Source organism: Paralichthys olivaceus, chromosome 11 (assembly GCF_024713975.1).
Source record: "Paralichthys olivaceus isolate ysfri-2021 chromosome 11, ASM2471397v2, whole genome shotgun sequence".
Classification (NCBI taxonomy): domain Eukaryota; kingdom Metazoa; phylum Chordata; class Actinopteri; order Pleuronectiformes; family Paralichthyidae; genus Paralichthys; species Paralichthys olivaceus.
The window spans coordinates 18,607,804-18,634,904 of record NC_091103.1 but is presented as its reverse complement, the minus strand read 5'-3'; the positions used below and the strand labels follow the sequence as shown (position 1 = coordinate 18,634,904).

General features: G+C 42.1%; 1 protein-coding gene across 3 annotated transcripts; it reads right to left on the bottom strand.

Moving 5' to 3' along the window:
• Nucleotides 1-404: 404 nt before the first annotated feature.
• Nucleotides 405-26,083, bottom strand: LOC109630294 (rho GTPase-activating protein 32-like). Of its 3 annotated transcripts, none has more exons than XM_020088408.2 (22): nucleotides 25,811-26,083; nucleotides 18,686-18,799; nucleotides 17,758-17,863; nucleotides 16,234-16,325; nucleotides 15,891-15,975; nucleotides 12,047-12,133; nucleotides 11,828-11,965; nucleotides 11,586-11,678; nucleotides 10,927-11,049; nucleotides 10,684-10,761; nucleotides 10,253-10,334; nucleotides 9,995-10,144; nucleotides 9,587-9,689; nucleotides 7,975-8,119; nucleotides 7,138-7,220; nucleotides 6,272-6,379; nucleotides 5,970-6,115; nucleotides 5,653-5,866; nucleotides 4,874-5,022; nucleotides 4,628-4,702; nucleotides 3,851-4,522; nucleotides 405-3,672 (listed from the first exon to the last, which is right to left on the bottom strand). In XM_020088408.2, exons 2-22 carry the CDS (start codon nucleotides 18,772-18,774, stop codon nucleotides 1,436-1,438), a joined length of 5,055 nt encoding a protein of 1,684 aa, XP_019943967.2. In that variant the 5' UTR covers nucleotides 18,775-18,799; nucleotides 25,811-26,083; the 3' UTR covers nucleotides 405-1,435. The 3 variants fall into 3 exon arrangements, with proteins under 3 accessions (XP_019943967.2, XP_069390441.1, XP_019943966.2); XM_069534340.1 differs by having other exon boundaries at nucleotides 4,955-5,022; nucleotides 25,811-26,080; XM_020088407.2 differs by having other exon boundaries at nucleotides 1,298-3,672; nucleotides 4,874-5,025; nucleotides 25,811-25,952.
• Between the last annotated feature and the right edge of the window lie 1,018 nt (nucleotides 26,084-27,101).

The following is a 27,101-nucleotide window of genomic DNA, read 5'->3' as shown; positions in this document are numbered from 1 at the left end:
CTGAATTTCATTGACTGTGTAGTTGCATTGTGGGAAATGAGGCACCAGCTACAAGCAACCAGAGCGGGTGACTTTATAGAAAGCAGCTCTCAGGTTGTGTTGAAGTGATTTACTTTGAATAGTTGTTTTTATTTTTTAGAATAGTGCTTCACAATATGATGTTAAAGGGATGTAATTATAAAACGGAGGATTCTTTTAAATTAGGGTGAGCATATCTATCCCAAAAGTAATTGAAAAAAAAATATTAAAAAAATACAAAACTATAAAATCATAGGCCTCTCAAATACGTTCATAATAATCATAACACATGGCTCTCCTCTGTGATATTAGTCAATCCTGACTTTTTATGTACACATCAAATCCCTCTTTAAAATACACACATGACACAAGAGTTCAACAAACTATTATCACTGTCAATATATCTTTATTTCTTTTAAGACTCTCACTAAAATAATGCATGTAACATATCTTAACAGAATATCCTCTTGTTTGGATTTGAAATAGCAACTTTAATGAATAAAACAACATCAAAGTTCATGTAAAACACCACGTTAAAAGTTCCCCCGAAAAGAGGAAAGAAATGTTTGTGACAAAACCACGTTGGCATACAAAATACACTTTTTCACTGAACTGAATGAGCTGATTTGCAATTATGTCGAGCTTATTCTGCCATGGTAGCTTTGACACCGAAATCATAGCACTTACATTGTAATGCTGCGATTGCATCATACAATGTTGTGAAAGAAATATGTGAAAAGTTAGAAACTATGTGGTTATCATCCATTACCTACCCCTGCCCCAAAAGTGCTAATTCACTGATTATTCAGAGCAAGCCATTTCTTACAGAACAAAAATAGACTGTATATCAAGAGGCTTCATCACCACGTTAAGACAGTGTTTCATACGCAATTATTCTCCAAAGTGCTTGTTGACGTCTGAGCAGACTAGAATAGAAAACAAAATGTACAGTACATTGGCCACGTGTTAGCTGTGTGTTATTTATACAAATATAATACATTTAAAATGAATGTTGTTTCATACACATTCCTATACGCAGTTTAAAATCATATCAATAAAACCTGTTACTTCAGCTTGTTATTTCTTGTTGTGTAGACATTAAATAAAATATATAAGCCAACATTTTCTCAAGCATGCCCTCTCTTACTGTTATTTTCAAATCTCTAAATTTAAGACAAAATCTGTGTACGATTTATTTGTTCCCTTTAAAGTCTGCAAGAGCCATTGCAATAAATAAAACAACCAATGAATGCGACAGTGTTGAACCCCAGCAGCAGCCTCACTGCGCACTTCCTCTAGCAGCTCCTGAAGGTTAAAACAAACACACTTTCAATGCAACAGTCTGTTGGTCTGGCAGAGGATAAAGTGCGGTTCTCCTTTGGCCCCAATGGATGTAGATTCAGATGAAAACCAGTGGTTAGAATCCCTCGTAGACCCCGGCCTCTGATCTCAGTGCAGCGTGACAAAAACCCTCTTGACCCAGAGCCTTGGACAGCAGTCTGTGCCCGCGGGGGGACAAGCAGCCCTGGCCGGGCAAATATCCAGCCATGGCTTTACCAGATCTTGTGGGTTTAGGTCTGGGAGCTGCGTAATACTCCTTCATGTGGTCATAATGTGTTGGCCTGACTTTAGTGCTCTGAGTCCTTCTGTTGAGCTGAGTGGAAAGGGATCCCAGATGTTCAGGATCCAGAGGGGATTTGGCATGGTGATGATAGTAGTGACGATTTTCTCGGGTGCTCTGTGACCGCCCGGGTCTCCTGAGGATGCTGGGTTTCACAACACCAGGGTAGTTGTTGGCAGCGTGAGTCATCATCGATCGACCCTGGTCAGGACCTCGTGAGTGGCTTCTGTCTTTGTGCTCTGTGTTCTTGAGGTTAAGACAGTCTCTTTCTGGGAGTGAGGGGACTTTACGAAGCGGTGGCTGATGCTGAATTCGTCTTGATGGACCTACCTCTGCACCTGACTGCTGACCACACGGCTGCCTGGTGGCCTCAGGGCCTGCGTGTTGAGACCTCATGGATGTTGGAGATGTAGCATTTTCTATCCTGTCGGTGGAGAGGAGGCAGGCATTTCCAGGGTCTGACTTACTCCTTGTGTGCATTATGTCTCTGCTTCTTGTGTCTGTCGGTGAGACAGGACTCTCATATGGAGACACAGCTGGACATGTATCCTTACGTTTGGATTGACTCTCCTGCTTGACTGGTTGATATACAACTCTTTCAAAAATGTCCGCGTCCCTGGCCTCATAAACGACAGTGTCCCTGCTTTGTATGTAAAGTTCCCTGTTCACAGGGGGAACATGATGTGGAGAGTAGTTGTAGTAATCTGATTGTGCCCCTTCTCTGCCATTACGCTTGGTATAAGACTGACTTTGTCGTACACTGCTTTGCCGGTAGGGCTCTACATAATAGTGTGAACTATCCATTGGGTTCATATCTGTGAAGGCAGAGTAACGGGGTTCAGCTCTTGTGTTGTCAAACTGCAGCCGAAAAGGGTGGATGCCAGTCTGAATCAGCCTCTGATAGGGCGCTTCTTTGCTTGTCTTCTGCTCGAGGTAAAACATAGTGTCCGGAGGCAGGACCTCTGTCCCTGCCAGCTCATAGCGACTAATCTGTGGGGCATGGAAAGAACGAGCCCTTCGGATGCCTGGATGCTCAAATATTCTATCATCTGACATCTGCCATTGGTCCGGTTGCCTATGGCAGCCACTGATAAGGTGCTCGTCTCTGCGGTAATGTCTGTACTGAGGTGACAAAGGTTGCCTCAATCCTAAAGTGCTGTAGCGGCTTTCAGAGGATTGTCTGTACAGGCCTTTTGGCCCCAAAAGGTGACGTGGCAGAGCGTTGAGCCGAGGGCAGTGAGGTGCAGGCATACGTCCTGCTTGTATTGGCCAATGATGATGGTGAGGATGATTACTATAGACATCATCAACCATGCCCCGTGGTCTGTCCTCGTCTGGGCTATAGCTATGAGTTGAGGAGGGCTGTAATGGCCGTGGAAGGACCTGCTCAATGGAGGTAGGCATGGATGTCTCAGCCAGAACAGCACGAAAGTTAAAGACATTGGTAGAGTCGGTGTTGACATATACAGGAGATGTTGTTGGGCTCTGAGCCGAGCAGACAGGTTGACTGGGTGTTGAAACACCGACACTCTGATAGGTGGGCTTTGCTTGTCTGATATCTCTAAGCTCCTTTTCCTCCCTCTGGTCCCGTCTCTCTGCACTGCCTTCATCCAGACTCCCTGACCCGAGCGGGCTTACATTAGGTGTGAAATTGCACATACTTTCCTGTCCGTCGGTGACCTGTAGAGGCTCGGAGCGCAGGTGTGCTGGTGGGAAATGAACAGGGTGAGGGCAGAAGAGACTCTCCATGGGGCTGTGCGCTGATGTTTGCCACTGGGAAACAGAAGAGGAGACATGAGGGCCACAGTACTCCTCGGGGTAGAGATCGAGAACAGAGGGCCGGGGTGGTCTGTCCTGGGCGTGGCAAGTTTCATGTCTCTGCAGAGGGTGCGATGTGAAGTTATTTCGTCTTTGGGAGCCAGTGCTGGCCTTCTGGGCAGATTCGGCCAGAGCCAGGGCCAACTTGCGTGCAGCACTCGTCAAGGGAGGGTGAGGAGGGAGAACAGACACTGAACTCATAAGTCTATCTGTTCCTGGGGAGGGATAAGACAAACAACGCTACAGTATGACAGGACAAACAAAGCTATGGTAAGACATGATGGGACAAGACACAAAAGCTTTTATAAGAAACTACACAATGCATTATTATATAAATAGAAATTAACTATAAGGAGTAAATGATGCATGGTGTTAAAGAGGAGTTGGACTGACCTGGATCTGGCAGGTTCTGTGCAGATTGACTGAGGTCTGTCAGGGCTGATGCCTGGCTCGCTGTGCTGAGCGGGCTGCAGTGTGGGTAGGAGACTCTTGGCTGTTTTCCATCTGCCGAAGGAGCGTCACGTCTCTGCACTGGGGGAGAAGAGGAGGGGAGAGGTGGCAGAGGGGTGGATGCAGTCTGAACGTCTGCTTGTGTCTTAAATGACTTCTTCCTGAGTTTAGGAGAGAGCGGCTTGGAGGAAACATTCTTCCCACCTTTACTGAGAACTGGGCTAATATCTGGTGACGGAGAGCAGCTAATGTTGTTGTTTGGAGAAGAGATTGGCTCAGATTCACTAGAACAACCTGCACTCTTCCTCTGTTTGTTTCCATCTCTGTTGCGCTGCAGTCCAGGGGTTGCTGCGAGCTGACTGCACTGAAAAGACATGGGGTCAAAGTCCAAAGTAGAGATGCCTGCAGCTGGCGGACAAAGATCGAGGTCATCCTCCTGATGTGGAGGTGAAATAGACATGGCGGTGTGGCCACGATCAGCACCATGACTCTCATTGAGTGGGTGGGTTTTGTTATCATCTTTACTTCTAGTACGCCGTAGGTTGTCGTTACCGACCACAGAAAGGGCCTCGCTAGTTGAACGAGGTCTGAGGGGACGGTAACTTGGCGGTTCCCCTGGAATAAAAAAACATGTATATTCAGTATAGACTGAATCTTAAGTGGCGAAAAATAAACAGATGAAATAATCCAAGTGCAGTATGATATGAAATACATAGTTACCTTCCACATTGTGCAAAGAGTTGAGAGATTCTTCACTTTTGGTGGAACGTAATGTGCCGCTATCCCCTCTTCCACCTGCAAATGTTTCAACAACTTATTTTTTCACGTTACAAACATCTCCTCTAAAAGAACATTTCAACACATATGGCTGTCAAGATTAATTCAGGAATTTGAGAAATTAATTGAAAAGGGCAGATAATGAAAAGCAAAGGCTTTCTGGCGACTTAACAGCAGCAGTGATCTGACCTGGCAGTGCAATGCTCTTTATCTCATTAGGCTCGCTGGGGTGTCGCTTCAGTTTACGTTTAGACAAAGAATGGGACTTGCCCAGGTGGAAAAAGGAGAGCCAGTTCCCCACAGGAGACTTCTTCGCCTTCGCAGGAGGAGGCCGCCTGCTGCTTCAACACAGAAACAAATCATCTTGGACACCTGTTGTCTCAGCTAATGAAAGAACAAGTCCGAAATACACACCAGCAGAAATAAATACACATTACAAAATCAACTTTACTATTGTAACTAATTATTATTTCATCCGCCAAAAAGGTTTGGTGCTCGTCAGTGTTTGTTTGTTGCACAGAAACTACCCCATCGATTTCCATGAGATTTTGTGTAACATGAGCCAAGAAAGAACTCCTTAAACTGAATCAGAGGACAGATCCAGGATTTTACTTTCTTTTAGATTGCAGGATGTTTTTCAACATTTTTATTTGAACAAATCATGGATCTTGAGGATGAAAATCTGGCATAATTAGTAATTAAGTTTAATTATATTGCAATCAGATTAACCATCTAGTCTACAAGAAAATATTGAAAACGGTGATTACATTTAGTCTAAGGTGACATATTCTAGTACTGTTTGTTGCCTGACTAACAAAAAATATTTTTTAAGTGTCAAATCTTCACATCTGATTAATTTCAGCAGTAAAATGTTGACAATTTGTACTTGTAAATGAAATAAAGAATAATTACTGAATGGCTCAAATAACTAAATAATAAAATAATGACATGTTGAGTGATAAATTTACCTCTCCATCGGGAGCTCGATGACCGTGTGGAACTTGCCCATCAGAGCTCCGGGTCCCTCCCCGACCTCGATGTAGTCACTGTGGCTGAGGCTCGGGGTGGTGGCCGGGGAACCCAGTTGCACCTGAGTACGAGCCTGGGCCTCCTCCAGAGAGAGTAACTTTGTGGACGGGGAGCAGACCAGCAGGGACTTAGGTCTGGACAAGGTGTTGTTTCCTGTAGTGGAGGTGTTGGAATAAGGGCATTTGAGAGTCATATAATCCCTGTATTGTTTTTTTTAGGTTCCTTTTTTTATTGGGGGTAACTGGAGATGACTTACCAGTGCTTTCCCTTATGATGGCGTTGAGTTTCTGGCTGAAGAGCGCTTCTGTGTTGTTGAGGATGAACTCCACCACCACCGACTGGATACGGACCTCCATGAACGCTGCTGTGCCACTAAAACAGGCCGACTCGATCTGTCTGGACCTGAAACACAGTTACAATACACCATAACCTATTTCACTTCTCTGCACCGCTGAGACATGCCCCAGTTCACTGTCTCGGAAAGTCTGACAGAAGGAAGCGGCAGTGCTAACAGGGCGATGCATGCAGATAACTGATGATATAGAGGGTGACGGTCACCTGAGGAGGTTAGGTGCCCAGACAATAGCCAGGTTTTTAGTGTGCATGCTAGTGATGGGGCTGAAGGTGGCCAGGTTGGAGAGATGTCTCATGAGGAACTCCAGAGTCCTGTCGACAGAGAAATGCAAATATTTTAAATAAAATTCACCTGTTAATTTCAAAATCTTCAATTGTAGACAGTAAAAAGGTTAAATTCTGGGTCATAGGAGAAGGTCACAACACTGCTGGATTACCAGCATCTCAGCAGCAGATAATATAATGACTGATGAGTTCAGAGTATCCTTTGAAAAGAAGAATTCACATTGCAAGAACTCTATTGATGAAGAGCAGGACTGTTGTGTAACACTCACTGGTCATCTGAATAATGATTTGTTGACTTATTAATTACTGAGACACATCAGAAAGGGATCTATGTGGTTCAGGTGCAGTTAGATAAGAGATGATTTTGGTTCCACATTATCTTCACAATAATCAACAATTAGTAATTTAAAATGCCAATTAAACGTATTATATGATAAACACAAAAAATATTAGGATAGACAGGAAAAGTTTAATGAAGGGCTAGAATGAAACTTTTATGTAGAAAAAAGAAATCAGTTCATGCTATTTATCAATTTATTTTTATTTGTTTATTTTTTCCTTTGTTGATTCGGGCTGTTCATAAGGTTGTGATAATATATGTATTCATCTGTTTTGGTGTCATTTGTGATTTTGATGCCGTTTTTTGTATTTATTGTTCTTGCTGAGTTATGTTAAGTCTCCGTTGTTGAAAATGTTTTAAAGTTCTGACGCATCACTCCCTTTTCTTGAAATCAAACATTCCCATACCGGGCCACCAGGCTGCAGCAGTGAGCTTTAGACCTGACCTGTAATGTGGAGGAGGCAGCTGCTGGATGACATTGTGGATTTTGACTAGCCTCTCCTCGTCCGTGGCTGCAGACACGGCCTCCTGAGTCGACAGAGGACAAAAAACACACATCACTGAGAGGCAGATAATCACAGCAGAGGGAGTTGTCTTAAAATTCCTGGAGTCTTCTTTTTTCTCCTTTATATTCACAGCAGCCACTGTTTCAGCTTAATCCGCTATGTGGGTTCAGCATGCACATCCCCTGCTGTTCCTAGAAAGCTCAGTATAATGCAGTGACCTAATTTTGAGCAGCAGTTCAAAACGAGCCCAATTTCTTAAGTCATTTCTTTGTTTCTTTTTATCACTTAGTAACCAGAAATGTGTCCTACGCAACATTTTCTCTTCGCAATGCTTCAAGGGATAGTTCACCCAGAAATGTAAATTCACTCATTATCTACTCACCACTATGCTGATGGAGGGGTGGGTGAAGTGTTTCAGTCCACACAACACTTTTGGAGTTTCAGGGGAATTTGAATGGGCTGGCGGACACTTGGACACCACAGGAGCAGTATGAAGGCATTTTATGTTTTTTTCTGTTGTTTTTTTACGTTTGAAGAATCAGTCACCATTTACTTCAATTGTATTGGATTTGGCTGCAAAGCTGCTTACTCCTGAAACTCCAAAAGTGTCCAACACTTCACCCACCACTCCATCAGCATAGTGGTGAGTGGATAATGAGGGAATTTTCCTTTTTGGTGAACTATCCCTTTAACAACAACAACGTCAGTTTCTATTTCTACAAATTCAGCCCCATCTCCTTAAATCTATGCCCCAGTTTTCCTGCTCGGGTTCTTACTGAGAATCTGTCGTAGAGCTGGTAGGTGAGCAGAGGGTTGGGCAGCTCCCTGAAGTACAGTTTGCAGAGGGAGCCCACTGAGTGGATGTCCTGCCTGAAGACGTCTCTGCTCAGGTCTGGGATCTGTTCAGAGTCAAACTCGTGCCTGGGCGGAGACAGAGAGAGGAAGAATATATACAGCAGCGTAGGAAGTCGTTCCACTGCCCGTCTGTCATGAAGGCTCTCAAGGAGAAGCTACTTTTGGTCATTTGCTTGGGCAATTTATTCATCTGATAAATATTTTCTGGCGAATTTGTGCAAAAAAGAAAGACACATTTCTACATCAGGATTAGCAGGATTTCCATCTCTTGTCATTTCTAATAATATTCCATCGTAATTGGTGAAGAAGAAAAATGTCTTCAATGCCCTTAATGAGTATAAACTGTGAGAAATATCAACATGTCACCAGGTATTTTTCATTTTCTTAAAACGATGGAACATCAGTCATGTTTTTATATGAGAGTAGTCATTGTAATTGGCTGTCAGCTCCACATCAGTGTGTCTCCTGTTTATCTAATGGGATCTGATGCAAGGTTATTTCATTAAATTCCACTTGGAGAGCATAAAAGTCATTTAGCCATTCAATTCACACAACGTGACACAAACTGTATTTGATGGATTTTGGAAGAAACATCTCAACAACAAAAAAAACTCTTTACAACATCCATAATGTTGTATATGAACTGTAATTATAATCTATTTCTGCTTTGAGTCAGTGTTTGCTAGTAGATCATGTTAACCAGGACAAGTTTAAACTCATTTAATTAAAGACCATAATGAATAATATTTAAAACCTGTCGAGTACCATAGATATGAAGAATTATTTATACTTCCACAGATAAGGTGAAGTAGCCTCAAAGAAAACCCTTGAAACACCACAGGCAGAGACAGCAGGTATATCCCGTCTTTCCCAAAGACAAGACAAATGTACTGAGATTAAATCTGACCAGGGTGTTTGTAGACGCAGTATCAGTTCCATGTTAGTCTTGTTTATGGTTTTATTTCAGCTAATATAAGTGTCATAAAGAAACACACATGGACACATTACAAACTGCAGCACCCCAAAAACTCTCAAAAAGCTCAACAGAAGCAGAGTTAACTGAACATTAACATAATCAAGACTTACTTTAACTGATTTAAGGCCTGGTGTGTAATATTTTAACATATTCAAGACTTTTTAAGACCTAAAATTCAGATTATTGAATTTTAGACTTTTTAAGAGCCAGTAACCTGTTAACTACGTCAAACTAAACAGAATCCCACAACTTGTCCTCTGCTTGTAACCCTGCAGACTAATTTTAAACAACAAACCATTCTTTAGATATAAAATCAGTAAATATAATACATATATATTAATAAATCATTTTATCCAGCACTTTTCAGTGCACTAGCTTTGCAAGGGGCAGCAATTTAAGGTGTGAAGAGTTCTAGCAGGACGAAGCAGCGACTGGAAGAGCTCATGTCTTCCCCCCTTCAGTGATTAGTCCTCATGATCTCTAACAGTCAGGCTTTATTTAATTTATTTATTTCAATTCAATATAAAAAACAGCAGAATAACAAAAGAGACACAAACCTCAGTTTCTGGATGTTGGAGGAGATCCCAGATAATCTGTAGATTCCATCCACGACTCCATTTTTCTCTATGAAGTCAGCACAGCTCTTAACAACCTGTGGGACTGAAGGACACAACAAAGAGTCAGGAGATGATGGTGAAACAATATGTTTCTATAATACACAAATACAGTGAATCCAATAGCCCTGTATGAATTTGCACTACTGCACCAAATGTGCATTTAATCCACAGTTTAAACAAATCTGCCATTTGAGTAACGATTGTGAAGATGTGCAGGTGACATCAACTGGCCTGTGCATTCTTCATCCAGGCCTGTAGAGGCAGCAGATTCACTGGATAAACTATTCATGAGGTATTTTCAACTTGTAAAAAAGAATAGGAATAAAAAAGAAAGTAGGAATAGTTTACCCTCATGTCCTGAGTTGTGGAGATGTTCCCCCAAGTCACAGCCGAACACGCGCTCCCTGAGGATTCCACGCTGCCGCAGCTTCTGTGGCGGCGGTCGAGACTTCATAAAAGACCTCAGGAAGGTTACCAGCTTCCCATGCTTCTTACACACTGATGAAGATGACACACAACAGCCACTATAAATCAAACCCACTCTTATCCTGGGAGCGAGCACTTAATAAGTCATCAGCAGCCGGACAGACGCACACTGAGGAGTACCTGGCTTCGGCACAGAGCTTTGAACACTGGGGGGAATCTTGTCATTTATCAGCTCGACACAGTCGCAAGGGAAGAAACCGACCTGAGGAGAGAGGATGAGAGGAGTGAAGAGGAGAGAGAGAGAGGGTGATACACATGTAAGTTTAAAGCACCAGTTGGGGCGTTCAGTGCTGCAGGAAACTCTTGTAGGGCGAAGGTGCAAAAGTAGGTCGGTGAGCATCAGGGTACAAGCTGCCTCGGGCTGAATATCACTTGCTTTATATTCTTATTGTGCCACACCCCCTCCTGTGCTGATTCTTTTTGCTATGCTGATTTTTAAAATATGTGGTTTCAATAGGAACAAATGGGAAGCCAAGCAGTCAGTGTGTCTCTGTGTGAATTCTCTTAACTCCAACATGTCAGTAAAGCTGTGACTGCGGCAGATGTTTTACCTGAAAGCCGTGCTTCCCCCTCCACCAGCCTGTGTCTTCTTTAGGAGGCATGTCTATCACCGACACGATGTCCCCGACCTGCGTCACAGTGTGAAGATGGGGACAGACCGATCACAGCTGAGCACATCAGAAATGCGCACATGCAAAACTTCCCATGAAAGATGAATGCTCACACATAAAAGAGCTGGCAACTGATAATGAAAATGACTGATTGGCGATGAGCGATGTATCTCGGGACGTTACCTCAAAGGTCAACTCGTCCGTGGCCTGGGCCGTGTAGCGTTTGGTGACGTGGGCGGCGGCGATGGCGGGGACATTGATTGAGGCTTCTTCAGAGACCAGCAGATGGTTTCCTTTGTTGTCGATCTGAACACAAATTGTTATCTTTGAGGAAATATTCTGCACAGTTCATTTACATATCTGTCAAGTTTTGCATCTGTAGCTTTGAAAGACTGGAAACAGGGAGAGTCTGCTAAACTAGTTTCATTCATCACGTGTAGACATAATATTGATTTTCATTGCTAGGCAGATGATATGCAACTATGTGTTCCCGTAAAACCTGACACCATTTCCTGCTTCGCTTAAATTTAGAATTGGATGTCCCCAAATTTGGGGATTCATTTAATTTGTATTGTTTTCCTTATACTGGGGCTTGAAGCAGACCCTGACTAGAGCATTACAACTAAGACAATTATATGGGGTGGATTAAAAAAAAAATCTGTTCACACTAAAGAAGTGTTTTTGAGCCCAGTGCCAAGTTATTAAAAACACCAGAAACCTCCGATGAGAAAACCTCATGGTTCAAACTGTTCAAACATGAAGACACCAATTTGTCCTGAGCTAAATCAGGATTTACTAAACAATAGGGTTGATTCTGTAGAGTGAATAAGAAGGACTGATACCTCCATCCATGTTAACACCGGACCACAGTTGATTTTGTTGTCAGCGATGACAGAGAAGCGGGACAGGTAGGTGGCCAACATATCTGTGACGGACTGAATAGAAACAGAAGATTGTTTTCATTAATAATGCAAAATCAAAGAGAAAAAGATAATCTGAGTATCATATAAATCCTGATTTAATTATAATCTGTGAATAAAGTATTCAATGTGTTAAGATTACAGATAAAGCCCCTGTATGGTACCTCGACAGTCTCCTTCAACGAGTCGTATCGTGGCAGCTCTGTGAGGTGGGAGTAACGACGGTCATAGATACACAAATGTAAGTGTTTGTCCAGCACCCGGAAATCTTCATAGGATCTCTTCACCAGCCAGTTTCGACCCTGATGAACAAATGAGTTGACACCTCAGAAGACGATTCCTAACAATCCAACCTGTTTCCCACATGTAATATGTGATGGTACCTGGCAGGTGATCTGAACCAGAAAGACCAGCTCTTTGGAGTCCGAACCCGCCTTCGGTCCTTCACTCTGCCCCTCGGCGAAGGCCAACTACCAAAGAGAAGACATTTCAAAAGGGGAGTTAATATTGAGAGGGCCCATATTCTAAATAATGGATGCATATAATACAACAGCCTTTTTGTATGTGACCTGTTATACAAGAAAAACCTCATGTGCAACCCCATTTTCCCATTAAATAGTAAAACCACTTCAGAGAATGGAAACCTTTAAAACTCAAGTTACACTAGAACTCAGAGAGAGCATACTGTACCTCCACCAACAGTCCCTATAGGAAACCAAATTTAAATTGGATCTGCACCAAATTGCAGCCAAACGTAAATATCAGTCCCCTTAACACGCCTGATTTTTTTCATCGAGAACCAATAATTATTTTCTGAGAGATTAAGGAAAATGTAGAAAAATAAATCTAACGATGTAAAAGGAAGTGAGTAAAAATTCCTGAATCTGCACCGAAATTCAATGGGTTGTTCCTAAGATTGTCCCCCACCCCTCCAAATAATGTAATGAAAATTGTTTCAGTAGTTTTGGTGTAATCCTGCAAACAAACCTCCTCGACAGTGTTATAAAAATACAATACATTTTTTATTTTGAAATAAGCTCAATTGGTATTTCTGACAGATGTGTGCCAACATGATAAGGTTAATTGGTTAATAAGTATTTTTGCAATGCTGCCAACACATTAGTGATTCATATTCTCACTTCACCATAAAGCCTGCACCATGAAATGTATATAAGCTGCTGAGATGTATGGGCGCTTGGAGGTGGCGGAGATACCACACAGATTTCTTATTGGCCTTGCTGATATTTTATACACAGATCAAAGCCTGGCAGGTGTTTGGGAATAAGTCGATCGACATTAGTGAAAACAACACTTCAAAGACCTGGAAGCGAAGTGAAGTTCTGGTTATTTATAACTTCGCGTCCACACACAGTTACACAACACACAGCGACCTAGTTACTGCTCAACACTAATACACCAACACCAGACCCACAAAGAACCACAGAGTGAGAATGTGCTGTTTGACTAAGTCGTGATGAAAGAGCTGGGATTTGTTGGCAGGAACCGTCCAATCCAAACAGCTAAATTAATTACTGGCAGGGGAGGGTCAAGAGGCCAAAAGGATGATGGGAAGCATGATCGTCCAGAGAATTACAGAGAAACAAAAAGCCACTTTTATTCAACTAAAAAACAAACAAACAAAAACAGAGCCTGTTTCAAAATCAAATGAAAAATCTTAACATTTCCTTGATCATCACTTCCTCTGTGATGCTCACGCCTCGAAGATCCCTCCCCCTCCACAACGTGCAACCAAACCTCAGCACGTTGCACAGGAAAACATCTGCATTATGTCATTTATTCATAAATATCTGGCACCAGGAGCTTGATATTAATGCGTAATCCCCCACACGTACTTGTTACCTGCCACTAAGGCATCTGGCATATCCATCCGCAGCTGGAGGACGTGGCTCTGCCTCTCTCTCTCTCTGTGTGCAGCTCCTCCAGCGAGACAAACCCTGGCCAAGGGCAGCAGGGTTTAAACGTCGCTCCTCTCTCGCCCTGTCTGCTGTCCCCTGTCTGCCGCCGCCGCTGCACCTTAAATGCTCATTGACAGGGGCTGTGGATCACCACGCTCTTACTGCGCTATTCAAAGCAGAAAATATGAGGAGAGGATGCTTCCCACTGAGCGTCTTACCCCCCTTTCTGCCTCCCTCGTTCAATCTCCCCCCACCCCTCCTCCTCCCTCTCCTCTACTCTTCCTCCCTCCCCCCATCGCCATCCTGCCCTCCCTCCCTCTCACTACTCCTTCCTCTTGTGGGAAAAGTGGGCTTGGCAGTGAATGGGCTCAACCCGCACACACACACACAGATGCACAAGCTCATCCATCACACCGAGGCAGAGCGACTTCCAGATAAATGGACGACCCTTCTTCGTTTCAAAACAATTCTCATTCATTCCACTGTCAGGGCGAGTGTGGGGATAATCTGGAGAGGAATCAGCCAGACTGCAGACAGAGACAGTCGGCTGTCCTTGTGCTGTTCAGTGTGAGGGATACATGAGACCTGATCAGTACCCTCCCTCCCTCCCTCCCTCCCTCCCTTCAAGCCTGCCGCCACGGTCTCCCAATGTGCAGACAGGCAAATGCATCATGGGAGATACCATTCAAGAGGGCTAATCTCACAAGATTCTAAAAACTAACAGACACAAATAAGAATAAATTGCAGTGGCGTGTGCTTCACGTTTGTGTATGTATGTACAGGCAGTGTGAACAGATTTCAGCATCAGTGCCTCATATTTCTCTTCCAGCTCAGCTTTCCTTGTCCCTGTGGATCATTTCAAGGTCACTGAACTGATGCTGATGCTGCTTCACATGCCCTTCACAACCACAGCCCGACGTTTACCCAACAGAGTGAGCCCATCCTGGGATTCAAGTCCCCTCCTGCCTGATGCACTGTGGTCCATTAATGCCACACGTGGGGATGCAGCCTCCTCAGCGGGTGCACATTGCTCTGGCTGTTTAGTGTTAAGCTGCTCAGGCGGCTGCTGGTTGTGGAGGGATGACTGCTGCACTCTGCTGGCGAGCAAACTGAACTGCACCTAAGCTTAACCAGGCGGTTAAAAGCCACTTCCACACATGACTGAGCAACTTACTTCAGTGCTGCTCATCACTACTGCAAATATGGACTATCTAAAAAAATACATGTTGGATGATCATCTGTCATTGATAGTAACAGATAATAATAGAATGTTTGAGTTTTAAACAAAATGGACCGATCTCTAGAGTGCAACAATATTTACCTTTGCCAAGAGTGTGTTTCCACCCATGTTTTCTCCTGGTGGTTTGTGGGTTTACTTTGTTGGTTGGCTTATTTGTTTGCGGGATCATGCAAAAACCGCAAAACCGATTTCCACCGAACTTTGTTATAGGGATGGGGCCTGGGAGGAGCCAATTAAGTTTTGGTGCAGATGCAGATTCATTATTTAATTATGTTTTCACTCCTTTCCTTTTGTCTGTTGGTTGGTTTGTTTGTTTGTAAGCAAGATTACGCAAAAAACGACCTGATGGATTACCATGAAACTTGGTGGCGGGATGCCGAATCCGTCAGGGAAGAAGCCCTTAAATTTAGGTACAAATCCTGATCAGGGGGCATATCCAGGAATTATTTCTACTTTTTTAAATTTTGATAAATGGATATTGATGAAAAAATCTTTAGGGGACTGATATTAATTAGTGCGTTCAATTAAGTGCAGCTTAATTGAATGTAAGGGACTATAGGGCCTTGGTGAAGGTATGCACTCTAAAAAGTGTATTTTTAATTATTGCGATAAATATTTTTTATGACAAATAAAAAATGAAAATTTTCGGACCACTTCATCTTTTTCTTTTTACATTTCTACTCTAAGAACTAGACAATGATATGCAGGATTGTTCAGCCTCGGCAGAGGTACAGTGTATGTGTTCAACCAAGTGCCATTCTAGTTTGGAAGTAGTCCACAGTATAGTATTTACTTCTACCTATATTCAGCTGTAAGCATGTATTCTCACAGCTCTTGTCATTGTTCATTGTTCAATCAGTCACCTCACCTTCAGTTTCTAGGTAGACTCAGCTGTTTAACCAGGAAACTACTACTATTCTACTACTATACGATTCAGTTTCCACATTGCATTTCCGGAGTCATGTGTTTTTGGAGTTCGCCAAAATGGGGACTGAAGACACAATCTCAAAAACACTGAAACACTCTGCTGCAGTGTAAAAGTGTAAAAGTTCAAAGGTTTTCCAAGCTCACCTGAACGTTGCCAAAGTCAACAGTCTCATAGTGGAAATGGGCACACTCCTCCAACCTGGGGAAGTGACCTCTGGGGAACGTCAGCCTTAATAAAACACAACAGCAGCACATCAGTATTCAACACGGTGTCACTGTGATGGAGAGAAAAAAGCAACATGAAAGAGAGCAACAGAGGGAGGGAGAGATATGTCCTGTGTGTGTGAGAGCAGTGTTAGCACTGCAGCTGGCTGACTGTCTGTGTGAGTTGCGCCCATCGTTTTATAGGTCCTCATTTCCCTGGCCTGGATAAGAGCCCTGGTTTACAGCCCATAATAGCAGCAACACTGTCATGGGGAGCACCTACTTCTTCATGTTCTTGACCTTCATGCTGGCCGTGCTGACGCAGGAGCGCAGGAGTGGCTCGGCTGGATGCTCCGTGATATCATCACTCCCCATCTGCCAGAGGGAGAGAGAGCAAACATCAGTAAGAAGCAGCGATTATACGTTAAAATAACTGTGTTGATCATTAAACCAGGACTGTGCAGCAAAATAGACAAGACGCAAACGTCTGGTATCAGAGTAAAGTCGTGAGTTTGGCACCTGAGTAATAATAACAGACAACAGGTTATATTGTGCTAATGTTATTAATAGTTAACAATATTATGTTATGCTTTGTTTTCCTATATTAAGATGTTATTTCATGGTATCTATTCTAACTCTCAACACACAATGATGTTGTGTCATTTGTAGGAGGTGCTGACATTAGAGTGTGATTGTTGAAGACTCTCCTGAGTACATATCCAATTTACTTATTGAAATCTTGATTTATGTCATTACTTGCGTTTTCACATGATGGATAGTATTCTTTGGAATTTGGTAACGATATTAATGTTTGTGTACTACATTATACCACACTGCATTTATATATCTATAATTGTACTTTTCTTCACTTTTTGGAATTTCTTGTCCTATCAGGGTAGAACATCATGAATCTGACAGATAATACATTCATGTGCTTTGCTATTTCACTTTATTGCAGGGAGCCCAAAATAAATCAATATTTCAGACTGACAACTGATCAGTCTTTTGCACCTCTAAGATAACACTGCACCTGGTCACCTATTTGTTGTTATATGATGATAATGTATTTCTCACATTATCCTTATGTTGTTAAACCATCCTACGTTTGAACATGATACATTTTAGCTAGTTTTTTATTATGTAATGCATGTTTCAGCTGTGTTAGCTTATTTTCTGTCACAACAATGTCATGCTAACGTTAAATCTTACTTACTGACATGTTCTGCTGTTGTTGCTTATGTCATGTTAATATTATGTTATTCATGTTACTGTAGTGTTTTAGCTTTGTTATGCTAATGTGTGTGTTTTGTTTAAGATGGGTCATATTATGCAAAGTTTGCGTTAAGTGAATGGAATCAAATCATTGTTTGATAAAAAATATGTGAACATTTTGTGTAATGATTGTCTACAAGTATTATTATTAATATCATTTATATCGGTATTGCTCGTATCAGTTTGCATTACATTAGATTGTACCTGGTCATGCAAAGGGTGTGCAGGATGATGAATGAAAATCTACCTCACCTCACATTAAACAACAGGAGGTCAGTTCCTGTTCACAGCAGTTTTCAGACACAGCATATCACTCAGGTGAGACATCCTCAAATTCAAATTTACACCCGTCCACAGTTTAATCACTGTGAGTAATGACTCTTGTGACTGCCTCGTGACTTTAGTGACATCATATTGTGTGACATCACCGTGTGAATCATAACAAATGCAGCCTCGTGAAAGAATGAGGACATGTCCATCGGTATATACAGATGTTCTTTTTCTGTAAGTCATGAGTCAGAGTGTGTGTGTGTACCATGGCAGTGGATGTCTCCTGTGGCTGTTTCTTCTCTGGAGGATTGTTGGTGGTGGCTTGAGGTAAGGAGTCATCTTTGTCTATGTCAGCTGGTGGTTGCATATCTCTGCAGAGAGACAGAGGTCGGGAATTAAATTAAATAAGTGACATGCACACATCTATATTTTGTGAGGTTTTAAAAAGCCTTGTAGTTTGTTTGTTAATACACCAGGGGGAGCAAATGAGGAGGATGAATTCACAAAATGTAGCTTGAGGAATCATGACATGATGCAGCAGCATGGCCCAGAAAACATATCGTACTTAAACTGTGGTGTTTGAGTCTGTGGCATCATCAGTGACATACGAAGATATAATCATCCGTACCAATTATGGCCCGACAGGAATAATGCAGGAAATGGTTGCATCCTCCGTGGGGTCAACAAAAAGCCACAGTGCCTTTTGTGTGCGCTCAGGAAAGAAAAGCTCGTCTATTCAGAGAGTCATAAAGGGAATCCACCCACAAGGCAGCGCTTTATAAAAAACTTCACTTGAAATGTGACTCAATGTAAACAGGAGTGGAGGGTGAGGTCGATTCAGGTCAACTTTCATGAGTTACAAAAGAGAGGAGACAGAGAGGCCTTAGATTTTATCACAGAGAGCAGGACATGAGGACGACACAGAAATAGTCATTTGTAACACATAGACAAAATGTAAAATCCACAGGACTCAGAGCTTCGACCTGATGGACATGTACAGTTTTTCTTTCTGTCTCTGAGAACAGTGAATGTTACATCACTCTTTTTTTTTATTCATGTAGCATCTCATTCAAACATGCATGTGAATGACCATGCAGGCACGCAATACTTGCACATACATCTCATGTGTATGTGTATCCTTTTACATAATTCAGATCAGCTGATACAAAGCGAGGAAAAAGAGAGTAACTCACCCCTCAAGGACGTCACCACTTCCTGGTTCTCCCTGGGGTCCTGAAGCAGCATTCTCAATCACCGCGGCAACCACACATCCAGCCTCCATGATGCCGCCTTGCTGCAACAGCCCGCTGTAGAGAAACGTGAGTGGGAGGGAAAGAGGGAGACGGAGCGAGGGAGAGGGTGGTTGTGTATATGAGTACAAGATGGGAGGATGTAGGATGAAGCCACCAGACGTTAACCCACATGAGGCTGCATCGTGAGCGACTCAAGGCTACAATCCACGGAGCCCAGACTGTAATGTGCGATGACATCATGCTACAGTGAGGGGGCTGCTTCAGAGATAATGTACGTCAGGCTGCAAATTCATGGGATATTTTCATGAGAATATCAGATTCGTTCTATCACAGCACTTCCACGTTGTATACACTCTTGGTTTAAATGGTCTAATTTGACCAGTGTTTTAATAATAGTTCATCCACAAATTAATTTTAACTCCCATCAGCAAAAACCCACTGAGGGTTCACATGTTGTTCAACAAACATGTGAATTAGCATTTTTTGGTCCATGCTAGTAATGCTGCAAATAAAGCTGTTCATGCACCCTGGCATATTTTCAAAGCTTTTGGATCTATATATGTTTAAAGGCCTAAAAAACCCAGGTTAACAACTGGATCTACATTAATTTAATTTAATTGTAAATTTGAGCATGTGGGCCAGCACAAAAATTGTTGTTATTCATAGAATACTGAATAAAGAATTCCAGCCATAACATTTTTTGAATAAATGTATTTCTACATGTGTCTGGATCATATTTAATCCATGAGGACACTGATACCAGGACAGCCCCTATCACTTACCTTCTACCAGACTCCATACTCACTACTACTCTTTCATTTATCTACTGTAAACAAACAGGAGGAATGTCCTGATGAAGTGAAACTAGACTCTCCATAATGGTCCTCCACAGTCTTCCCATGACCAGCGTCCAAACGTATGTGGGTGCTTAGCGATAAACAATGAACTTAGGGTATGCGGGCACAAAGAAGAGGCCCTGCTCTCACCTCCGAGGTCCAGCTACAGCAATAAAAATACACCTCCAACATGGAGGCGGTTTAACCTGTTCGTTCCATTAAGCAGGTCCCCTAAGCAACATAGACGTGATGGGAGTGACGAGTAGATTCATCAGCACCAACCACTGCTGTAGTAGCAGTTTCCCACCAGCCCCTCTGGCATTGAGCCTCATTGAGTTGCTGTTGACTGACTTCCACAAAGCCCCCTGACTCAGCAGAATGTGAGCAGGCAGACAGGAACACAGGCTGGATCAGAGTCCGCTCTATCCACATCTCGAACTGTATCTCTTCTCTAATAGACACCACAACCTTGCCAGAGGAGAGCAAGTGCATTACACAGACAGCATATTAATTGTCTGTTCAGAAAGTGCTGTTATATATAGGGGGTCGCTTGGGGAATACATCATTGGAGAGTTATATGAAGAATATTTTTTTATTTTAATGCAAAAAAATAAAACAGTTAAAAAGTGCTTAAAAGGTAATATATAAATATAAAATACTCAGATTCCAAATAAAAGTTATACATACATATGTACAGGCATAAACATACACGACCAAAATAAAGAAAATTAGGGCAAACAGAACGTTGAAATGAAGAATGTTCCAAATGTTTGACAACATTAAAAGGGTAGTTACCTCTAGATTTAACATGGGATTGGGGAACAGATAAAATGCCAAGATGAAAAGATTAGAAAGGCCAACAACTACAATTAGTGGCTCCACAGCTCTGATATATAAGACCAGGCCAGATCATGCAGGGATGTGTATGTAATTAATATAGTTTTACAGGCCATGGTTTATTTGACCAGAAACCAATGAAGGGGGCCATGAATTGGGGTGATGTGTGATTTACAGCTACTTTCAGTTAATAGTCTAGCTGCTTATAATGCTATATAATTGTTTACATGTGTAGGAAGTGAGCTTTTATTTGCACAATCTGCAACAATTCCTGTAACTGAATTTAGATGGTAATTAAGGTCATTAATGTGAAACTGAGTGGAGGGATAAGGAATACCTCATAATACGATTACTGTCTCTTTGTATGGCTCAAATATGTGGGGCAACACAAAAACAAATCTGTACTACACAGGCATCAAGATATGGTTATATCATTACGTCATGTGTAATACTTTGGCTATGTGGTAATAGCGGAGGACAAATATTTCCAGTGGCTGCCTGCGATGATAAAAACGTTGTGTGGTACACAGTACAATGGCCGACCTTGCTGATTGTACCACATCAGACAGCGAGTCTTTTCAAGTGTAGGAACATGTTGTACTTCACATTGCAGAGGAGGCTGAACTAGCTGTGAGCTTTAAAGCTGCCTGCCTGGCAAAGAAGTCATGGTCTTTTGTTTCTATCTCAAAGACCTTGTAGGAGATGAACTGAATACTGCAGAGAGGAAAATATACAAACACTCCTCGGTCTTATGAACACAGCAGCACATGAAAACTATTCCGGAATGTTTGGAGTATTTTGGAAATGCGATTGTCACAATTTAGTTTTAGGAGGTGATCTCACTCTGTGTGTGACATTATCTATGGCAGAGGGAACTGGGTGGTGCACACTGACTTTTCTGCGCAGAATTATAGGCAAGAAACAACAAAAGTATTTTGAACCAAGTAACAAAAAATCCCTGACAGTGGTTTAATTTTAGAAGCCCTGGAACTGCACACTGCAGGAAATCATCTTCCCACTACCTCTCTCTCAGTCATATCCAAAGTATTAATCTAAACTATTCCAGATGCAGGGATAAGAAAGACGTCTACCTGTCACACTTAAAGGCGGAGACGTTGTTCTGATGTCAGGAGCCTGGAGCAGCACACAAAGATGTCGCCCTGGTATCTTATGACCTACATGGCGTTTTTCATGAAAAAATAGGGCAGCCTACAACATCTTGCACACACTGTGTATGAATCCACTTATCATCAAGTGTGTTGACATGAAGCATGGCTGCCTACATATTTGTAGCAACAAACACACAGCAGATGTGTCGCAGTGAGTCACGTATGAGAGGAGGGAGGACTTACGGCTGATGAAGAGAGAATACAGAAACTGTCATTTCACCTTTTTCTTTATCAGGGTTTGACAACACCCAAACACAATTACATGCAACTGGCCCAGAGCCATTGCAAGGACATCAAAAGGCTTCTGGACTGTTTAAGGTCAACTGTTACCTCTATAAACAGATTATGCATGTGAATAAGCAATCTGCTGGCAAGGGACACGATTTGGGTGTTGGGGGCCTTTTGGTTTGAGCAGGCTTTAGTTGCCCAAAAACAGTGCATGTGGAGGACAAAAGAGACTGAACACATTGACCAAAATGAATCTGCTTTCGGCTTTTTAATTTATATGCATTCATGTGCAGATGGCTTTTGATAGAGATTAGTCTAAAACACCTACAAAAAATAATGCCGGCAGTTTTTGGACTCTTTAATACAAATCCCGAGGGAAATATCTGTCTCTTTAGTGGCAAAATCCTCCTCTATGTTGACTAGCTAGTGGCTATGAGAGAGTCATTTGCAGGGTGGGTAATGTATAGATGGTTATTAGCCCTGCTTTAGCTAGAAACTATGCAAATTTGAACAGTTAGCCTGAGCCAAAATGGTAAAGATAAAGGCTTGAAAAGAAAAATATAAATTGAAAGACGCTGATGTGCCCTGTAGAGCTGCGTAGCTGTAGCACACTGCAAAGTCAGTTGATAATACTTTGTTGGTTTTATCACTGCACTGCATCCCTTTTCACGTATAAATAGCCATATAATCTATTGTTAAAATAAACATATTGATCATTGCAGATCCAACTGGACCATATCTTAATTTTGCTGCACATCCCCAAGAAGAGGAAAGTTGTTTTTCATGCTCTCATTCATAGCTCTGGAATGGAGACAACACAAGCAGAGACACAGTAGAGAAAGGCCTGTGGTTGCCATGGCAGCAGGTCTCCCGTCCATCGTGACTGGATGCTCATCCAGACTGAGGATGAGGCAACAGGAGCGCGAGGAGGGAAATGAAACCTTAGAGGAACCTTTGACCACGAGCTATGACAGATCATCACCATCAATCTGCCTGAGATCGTCCGAACCCGAGCCACAACGCAGAAACATTTCTAAAATCAACCATCTGTACTGAAGCTTTGTCACTTCCAGAGGGAGGAGGAGGTGTGTGTATGTGTGTGTGTGTGTGTGTGTGTGTGTGTGTGTGTGTGTGTGTGTGTGTGTGTGTGTGGGGAGGAGGGGTCATATGATCCTCTAATCTTCTTGAAATGTACCAGAGTGAGATTAACTTTATTTCATCTGAGTCAGTGTCACAGCTCAATCTTTGTCCTGCAGCCCTCAGAATCAGAGTGATCCCAGATAAAGAGCAAAGAGCAGGGTGAACAGCAGGCCGATTAAGTTGTCGACAACAAAGACCCAAATATTTAATCAACATGCTGGTCTGTCACCAACGAAGACACGTAGGACTTACATTTCTTAAGTGTAGGCACATATTTGATACACCTTTAAAACAACTGATGATTTAGAGAAAAACTGAAATGTTGATTCCCTGAGACAAATACTTTGGGATAATGACAGTAGTGTTGGAGGATATACTCATGCTACTATGCTACTGGCTCACTAACTCAATACTGAGCGTCACACAGATTCCCACACAGTAATATGAGATCAGAGTTGGTGAATGAAATCCAATACAACATCCCTGCAACAATTACTACCTTTGTTGTGGTTATGTTCAGCTCTGTCTGAGTTGGCTCAACTCTGCAGTAATTATTTCTGAGGCAATTGCTTGTGCACAGTAATGGACTGCATTACAACATGTACCTATTGTCCCTACACAGATTATTATTAGTATTTATGCTTGCTAAAGGCTTCACAATAAAATGTAGGGCTCTTGATCTGTAGAATATCTGACAATATCCTAAAGCTAAACTCAATGTCATGGCTTGTAAAAAAAAAAAAGAACCAAAAGTATTTTGATTACTATCAGAAAGGGCAAAGAAAATGCCATTGGTGTAACTGGAGCATTATAATTTGGGGAATTTCCATTATATAAATGACTGAAATGCTTAATTAACTGTCCTATTTGAATTTCATTTATTTTCTGTCAATCCTGATCAATGAATCTTTTGAGCTCATTAAGAAATACCAAACAGGTAGCTGTTGTTGTGCCATCAACACAACGTGCTTGTTAATCTTTCCCCACGAAAGGCTTAATAATGTTGTTAATGACAGTTGACAATTTACATTTTCCTTAAAAATGTTTCATTACATTATTTTCCTGATTCAGTTATTAAAGATTTATTCTATAAAATATAGAACGTAGGAAAAACACCCACAACACTTCCCTAAAGCAAAAGGTAGAAATGAACATTTTGTCCAAAACCTGAAGATATTCATGCCAGACAAAAAAAGAAGCAATTTGTCATTCTTTTGCTAATATTTAACTTTTTGAGATAATTACTGATTGCAAAATGTCATTACTAATAAAAAACTGACGCCTTTAGCATTTAGATTGGTTTAGTTTTCAAAATAACAGGAAATTGAAGCATCATTTTACAACACAAAGAAAAATGCATCTGTCACTGTGCACCAAAACTGATAGAGGATAGCGTTTTGTTTTTACTGCTAGATATCATAAGCTTTATCCAGGTAGCAGGATTGTGGACAGTGGAACAACCAGAGTAACTGTGGAGACTCCAGTCGTTACTAATATATTTTTATGTTTAACGGCTAAACAATGATTTCTTTCTAATATTAAAGGCATTACCTATCCTTTAACAAGACACCTTCCAACAAGTAGGGTGAATCTTTGCTTAATAATTATCTGATTGAAGACTTGATTGTGAAAATAGTTAGCAATTCATTTTGGTCAAGTGGTTTCAATGATATATCAAATTATTATTACCCAACGTGTTATTTTGTCCCCACAGCAACCCAACCTACAGCCTCTGAGTTTAATGAACAGTTCTTATATTTGCTCAAACAGGCAATATAAATTAAAACCTTTAAAGAATGTATTCAATTTAAAAGAAGTCTCACAATTGTAGCGCTTGTTGCAAAGCTGTTGTCCAGTATTGCATTACATCACATAGCTCTACCTTCAAACATGTACCCACCCACTTAACATTCAGTGATTCTTAGAAAAACAGCAGAGAAATCCTCGGGACAGAAAAACAGTGTTGTCATAAGCTGTGGTGCAAACAGACACACATCACCTGCTCCTCTACAGCTGACACAAACTGAACAGGGTCACACTTGGATAAAGTTTACCACCGCTGTACTCTGACCTGTTGGGCCTGACAGATCACCAGGCAGCTGTAGACACACACTCTTGTGTTTCCACTCTTGTGAGGACTAAGTGTTCCCCAGCGTCTTACGTCTTCAAATTAACCATCACAACTAAATGCCTGTAACACAACACAACACTGACCCGAACCCAGATCTAACCTGGACATTAAACAACCAGTTGAAGCTGTGGGGGTCCAACATGTCCTCACTCTGTAGGCTCTAAACCAATGGTCCCCACCAAGCTAGAAGTGAACACACACACACACACACACATCTCTCTATAGTTGTGAGGACACTAATTGACTAAATGCATTCCCTAACCTCTTACCCTAACCTTAACCATCACAACTAAATGCCTAACCCTAGCCTAATTCTAACCCTAACCCTCACCCCCCAACACACACACGTCTCCATGACTTCTGAGGACATTGCATTGACTTACATTGGTGTCTTAGAGACTTAAAACCTTAACCATACTTACTACCTGCCTAAATCCTAACCTTAACCTAACATAACCTTAAACCAAACCAGATCCTACCCCTAAGCTGAACCTAAGCTGAACCTAACCTCAAGAAAGGTCTTCACCTTAACATTTGATGATTTACCTGATGGGGACTCCCACAAGTGATTGAGGCCCCCACAACATGCTAATACCTGGACGACACACACACACACACAAAGAAACGCATGTGTATTGATGTGTGTGTGTGTGTGTGTGTGTGTGTGTGTGTGTGTGCAGCTTTACAGTGACAGTCAGACACTAGGCTCACGCACGCAGCCTACCTGTAACCGTGCACGTCGCTCCAGTGTGCCTCCTCTGTGCTGCTCAGCGCTCAGCTCCTCGATCAGGGAACATGTTGTCAGCATCGCACAGTCTCTCAGCCTGGACACACACTCACTCACACACACACACACGCGCACACACACACACACGGTCAGGCTACAGCTGATCCACCGAGCTCTTCACCGGAAAAACTGGACCCGGCTGAGACATGGTTGAGGAAGCGTGGGAGAACAGAGCCCGACTCACCACCTCCCTCTCTCCCTCCCTCCCTCTCTCGCTCTTTCTGAATGTGTGTGTGTGTGACTGCTGGGAGTCTGCACCCACCATCGGCAGCGCGCATTTCTGCTCTCGTGCCCGCGCCTCGGATATGATAGGGGGGTCTTGCAGCTGGTTTTTTTCTATAAAGTCAGGGACCTGAACATTATGTGGGAGTGGGAGTGTGCACCGACCCCCTGTTTGATAATACAAGCCCGAGGAGCCCCATCTGGTGTGTATAGTGTGGTGTTAGGTAATGCTTGGTACTGGAATTACATAAGCATGTGGAGTAGGTGGGGTGGTAACAGTGAGAGGAGTGAATACTGGTGTGTGTGTGAAGCTCATCCCAATACATCAGCTCATTGTGTGTGTCCACTGAGGAAGACAATCAGCTTCTCTGCCTCCTCTTTCTGCAGGAGGACACACACAGATCCTGTATGACTTCTGTCAGCCATGTTTATGTCTTCTACCAGACATACACTGAAATCCCCTTTTAAAATGTCTTACGTCTTTTATAGTGCAAAAAAATACCAAACATTTAGAGAAAGCATCCGTTCAAACATATACTAATACCAGTGTTGGAAAACAAATTTACTCCAGCACTGCTTTTAAATTCAGATTTTAGGGCTTGACCACAGTGCTATATTTTTTGTGACTTTATATTTCTAATCCACAATATTTCAGAGGAAAATATTGTACTTCTTACTCCCCTATTTCCACTACTATTTATTTTGACAGCAACAATTGTGTACAACTTATGATTATTGCTGTTATAGATTAAATTACCCAACAATTTATATAAAGTAGAGAGATTAAAATCTATGTTCCCAGGGTCCAATGTTCCCAAGGTCAACATTGTGCATACAAACATTCATCCTCTTAATATGTTTGGGTTAAATTTGAAGAATTTGTTGAAATATTAAGTAAATATCAATTTTTTAACTCTAGCACTCGTCCAACTAATATGCTGCTCTAGTAATGACTCTTGACGAAACTCCTAATAGCGTGTATCGTATTGATCAAATACTGAGTTGG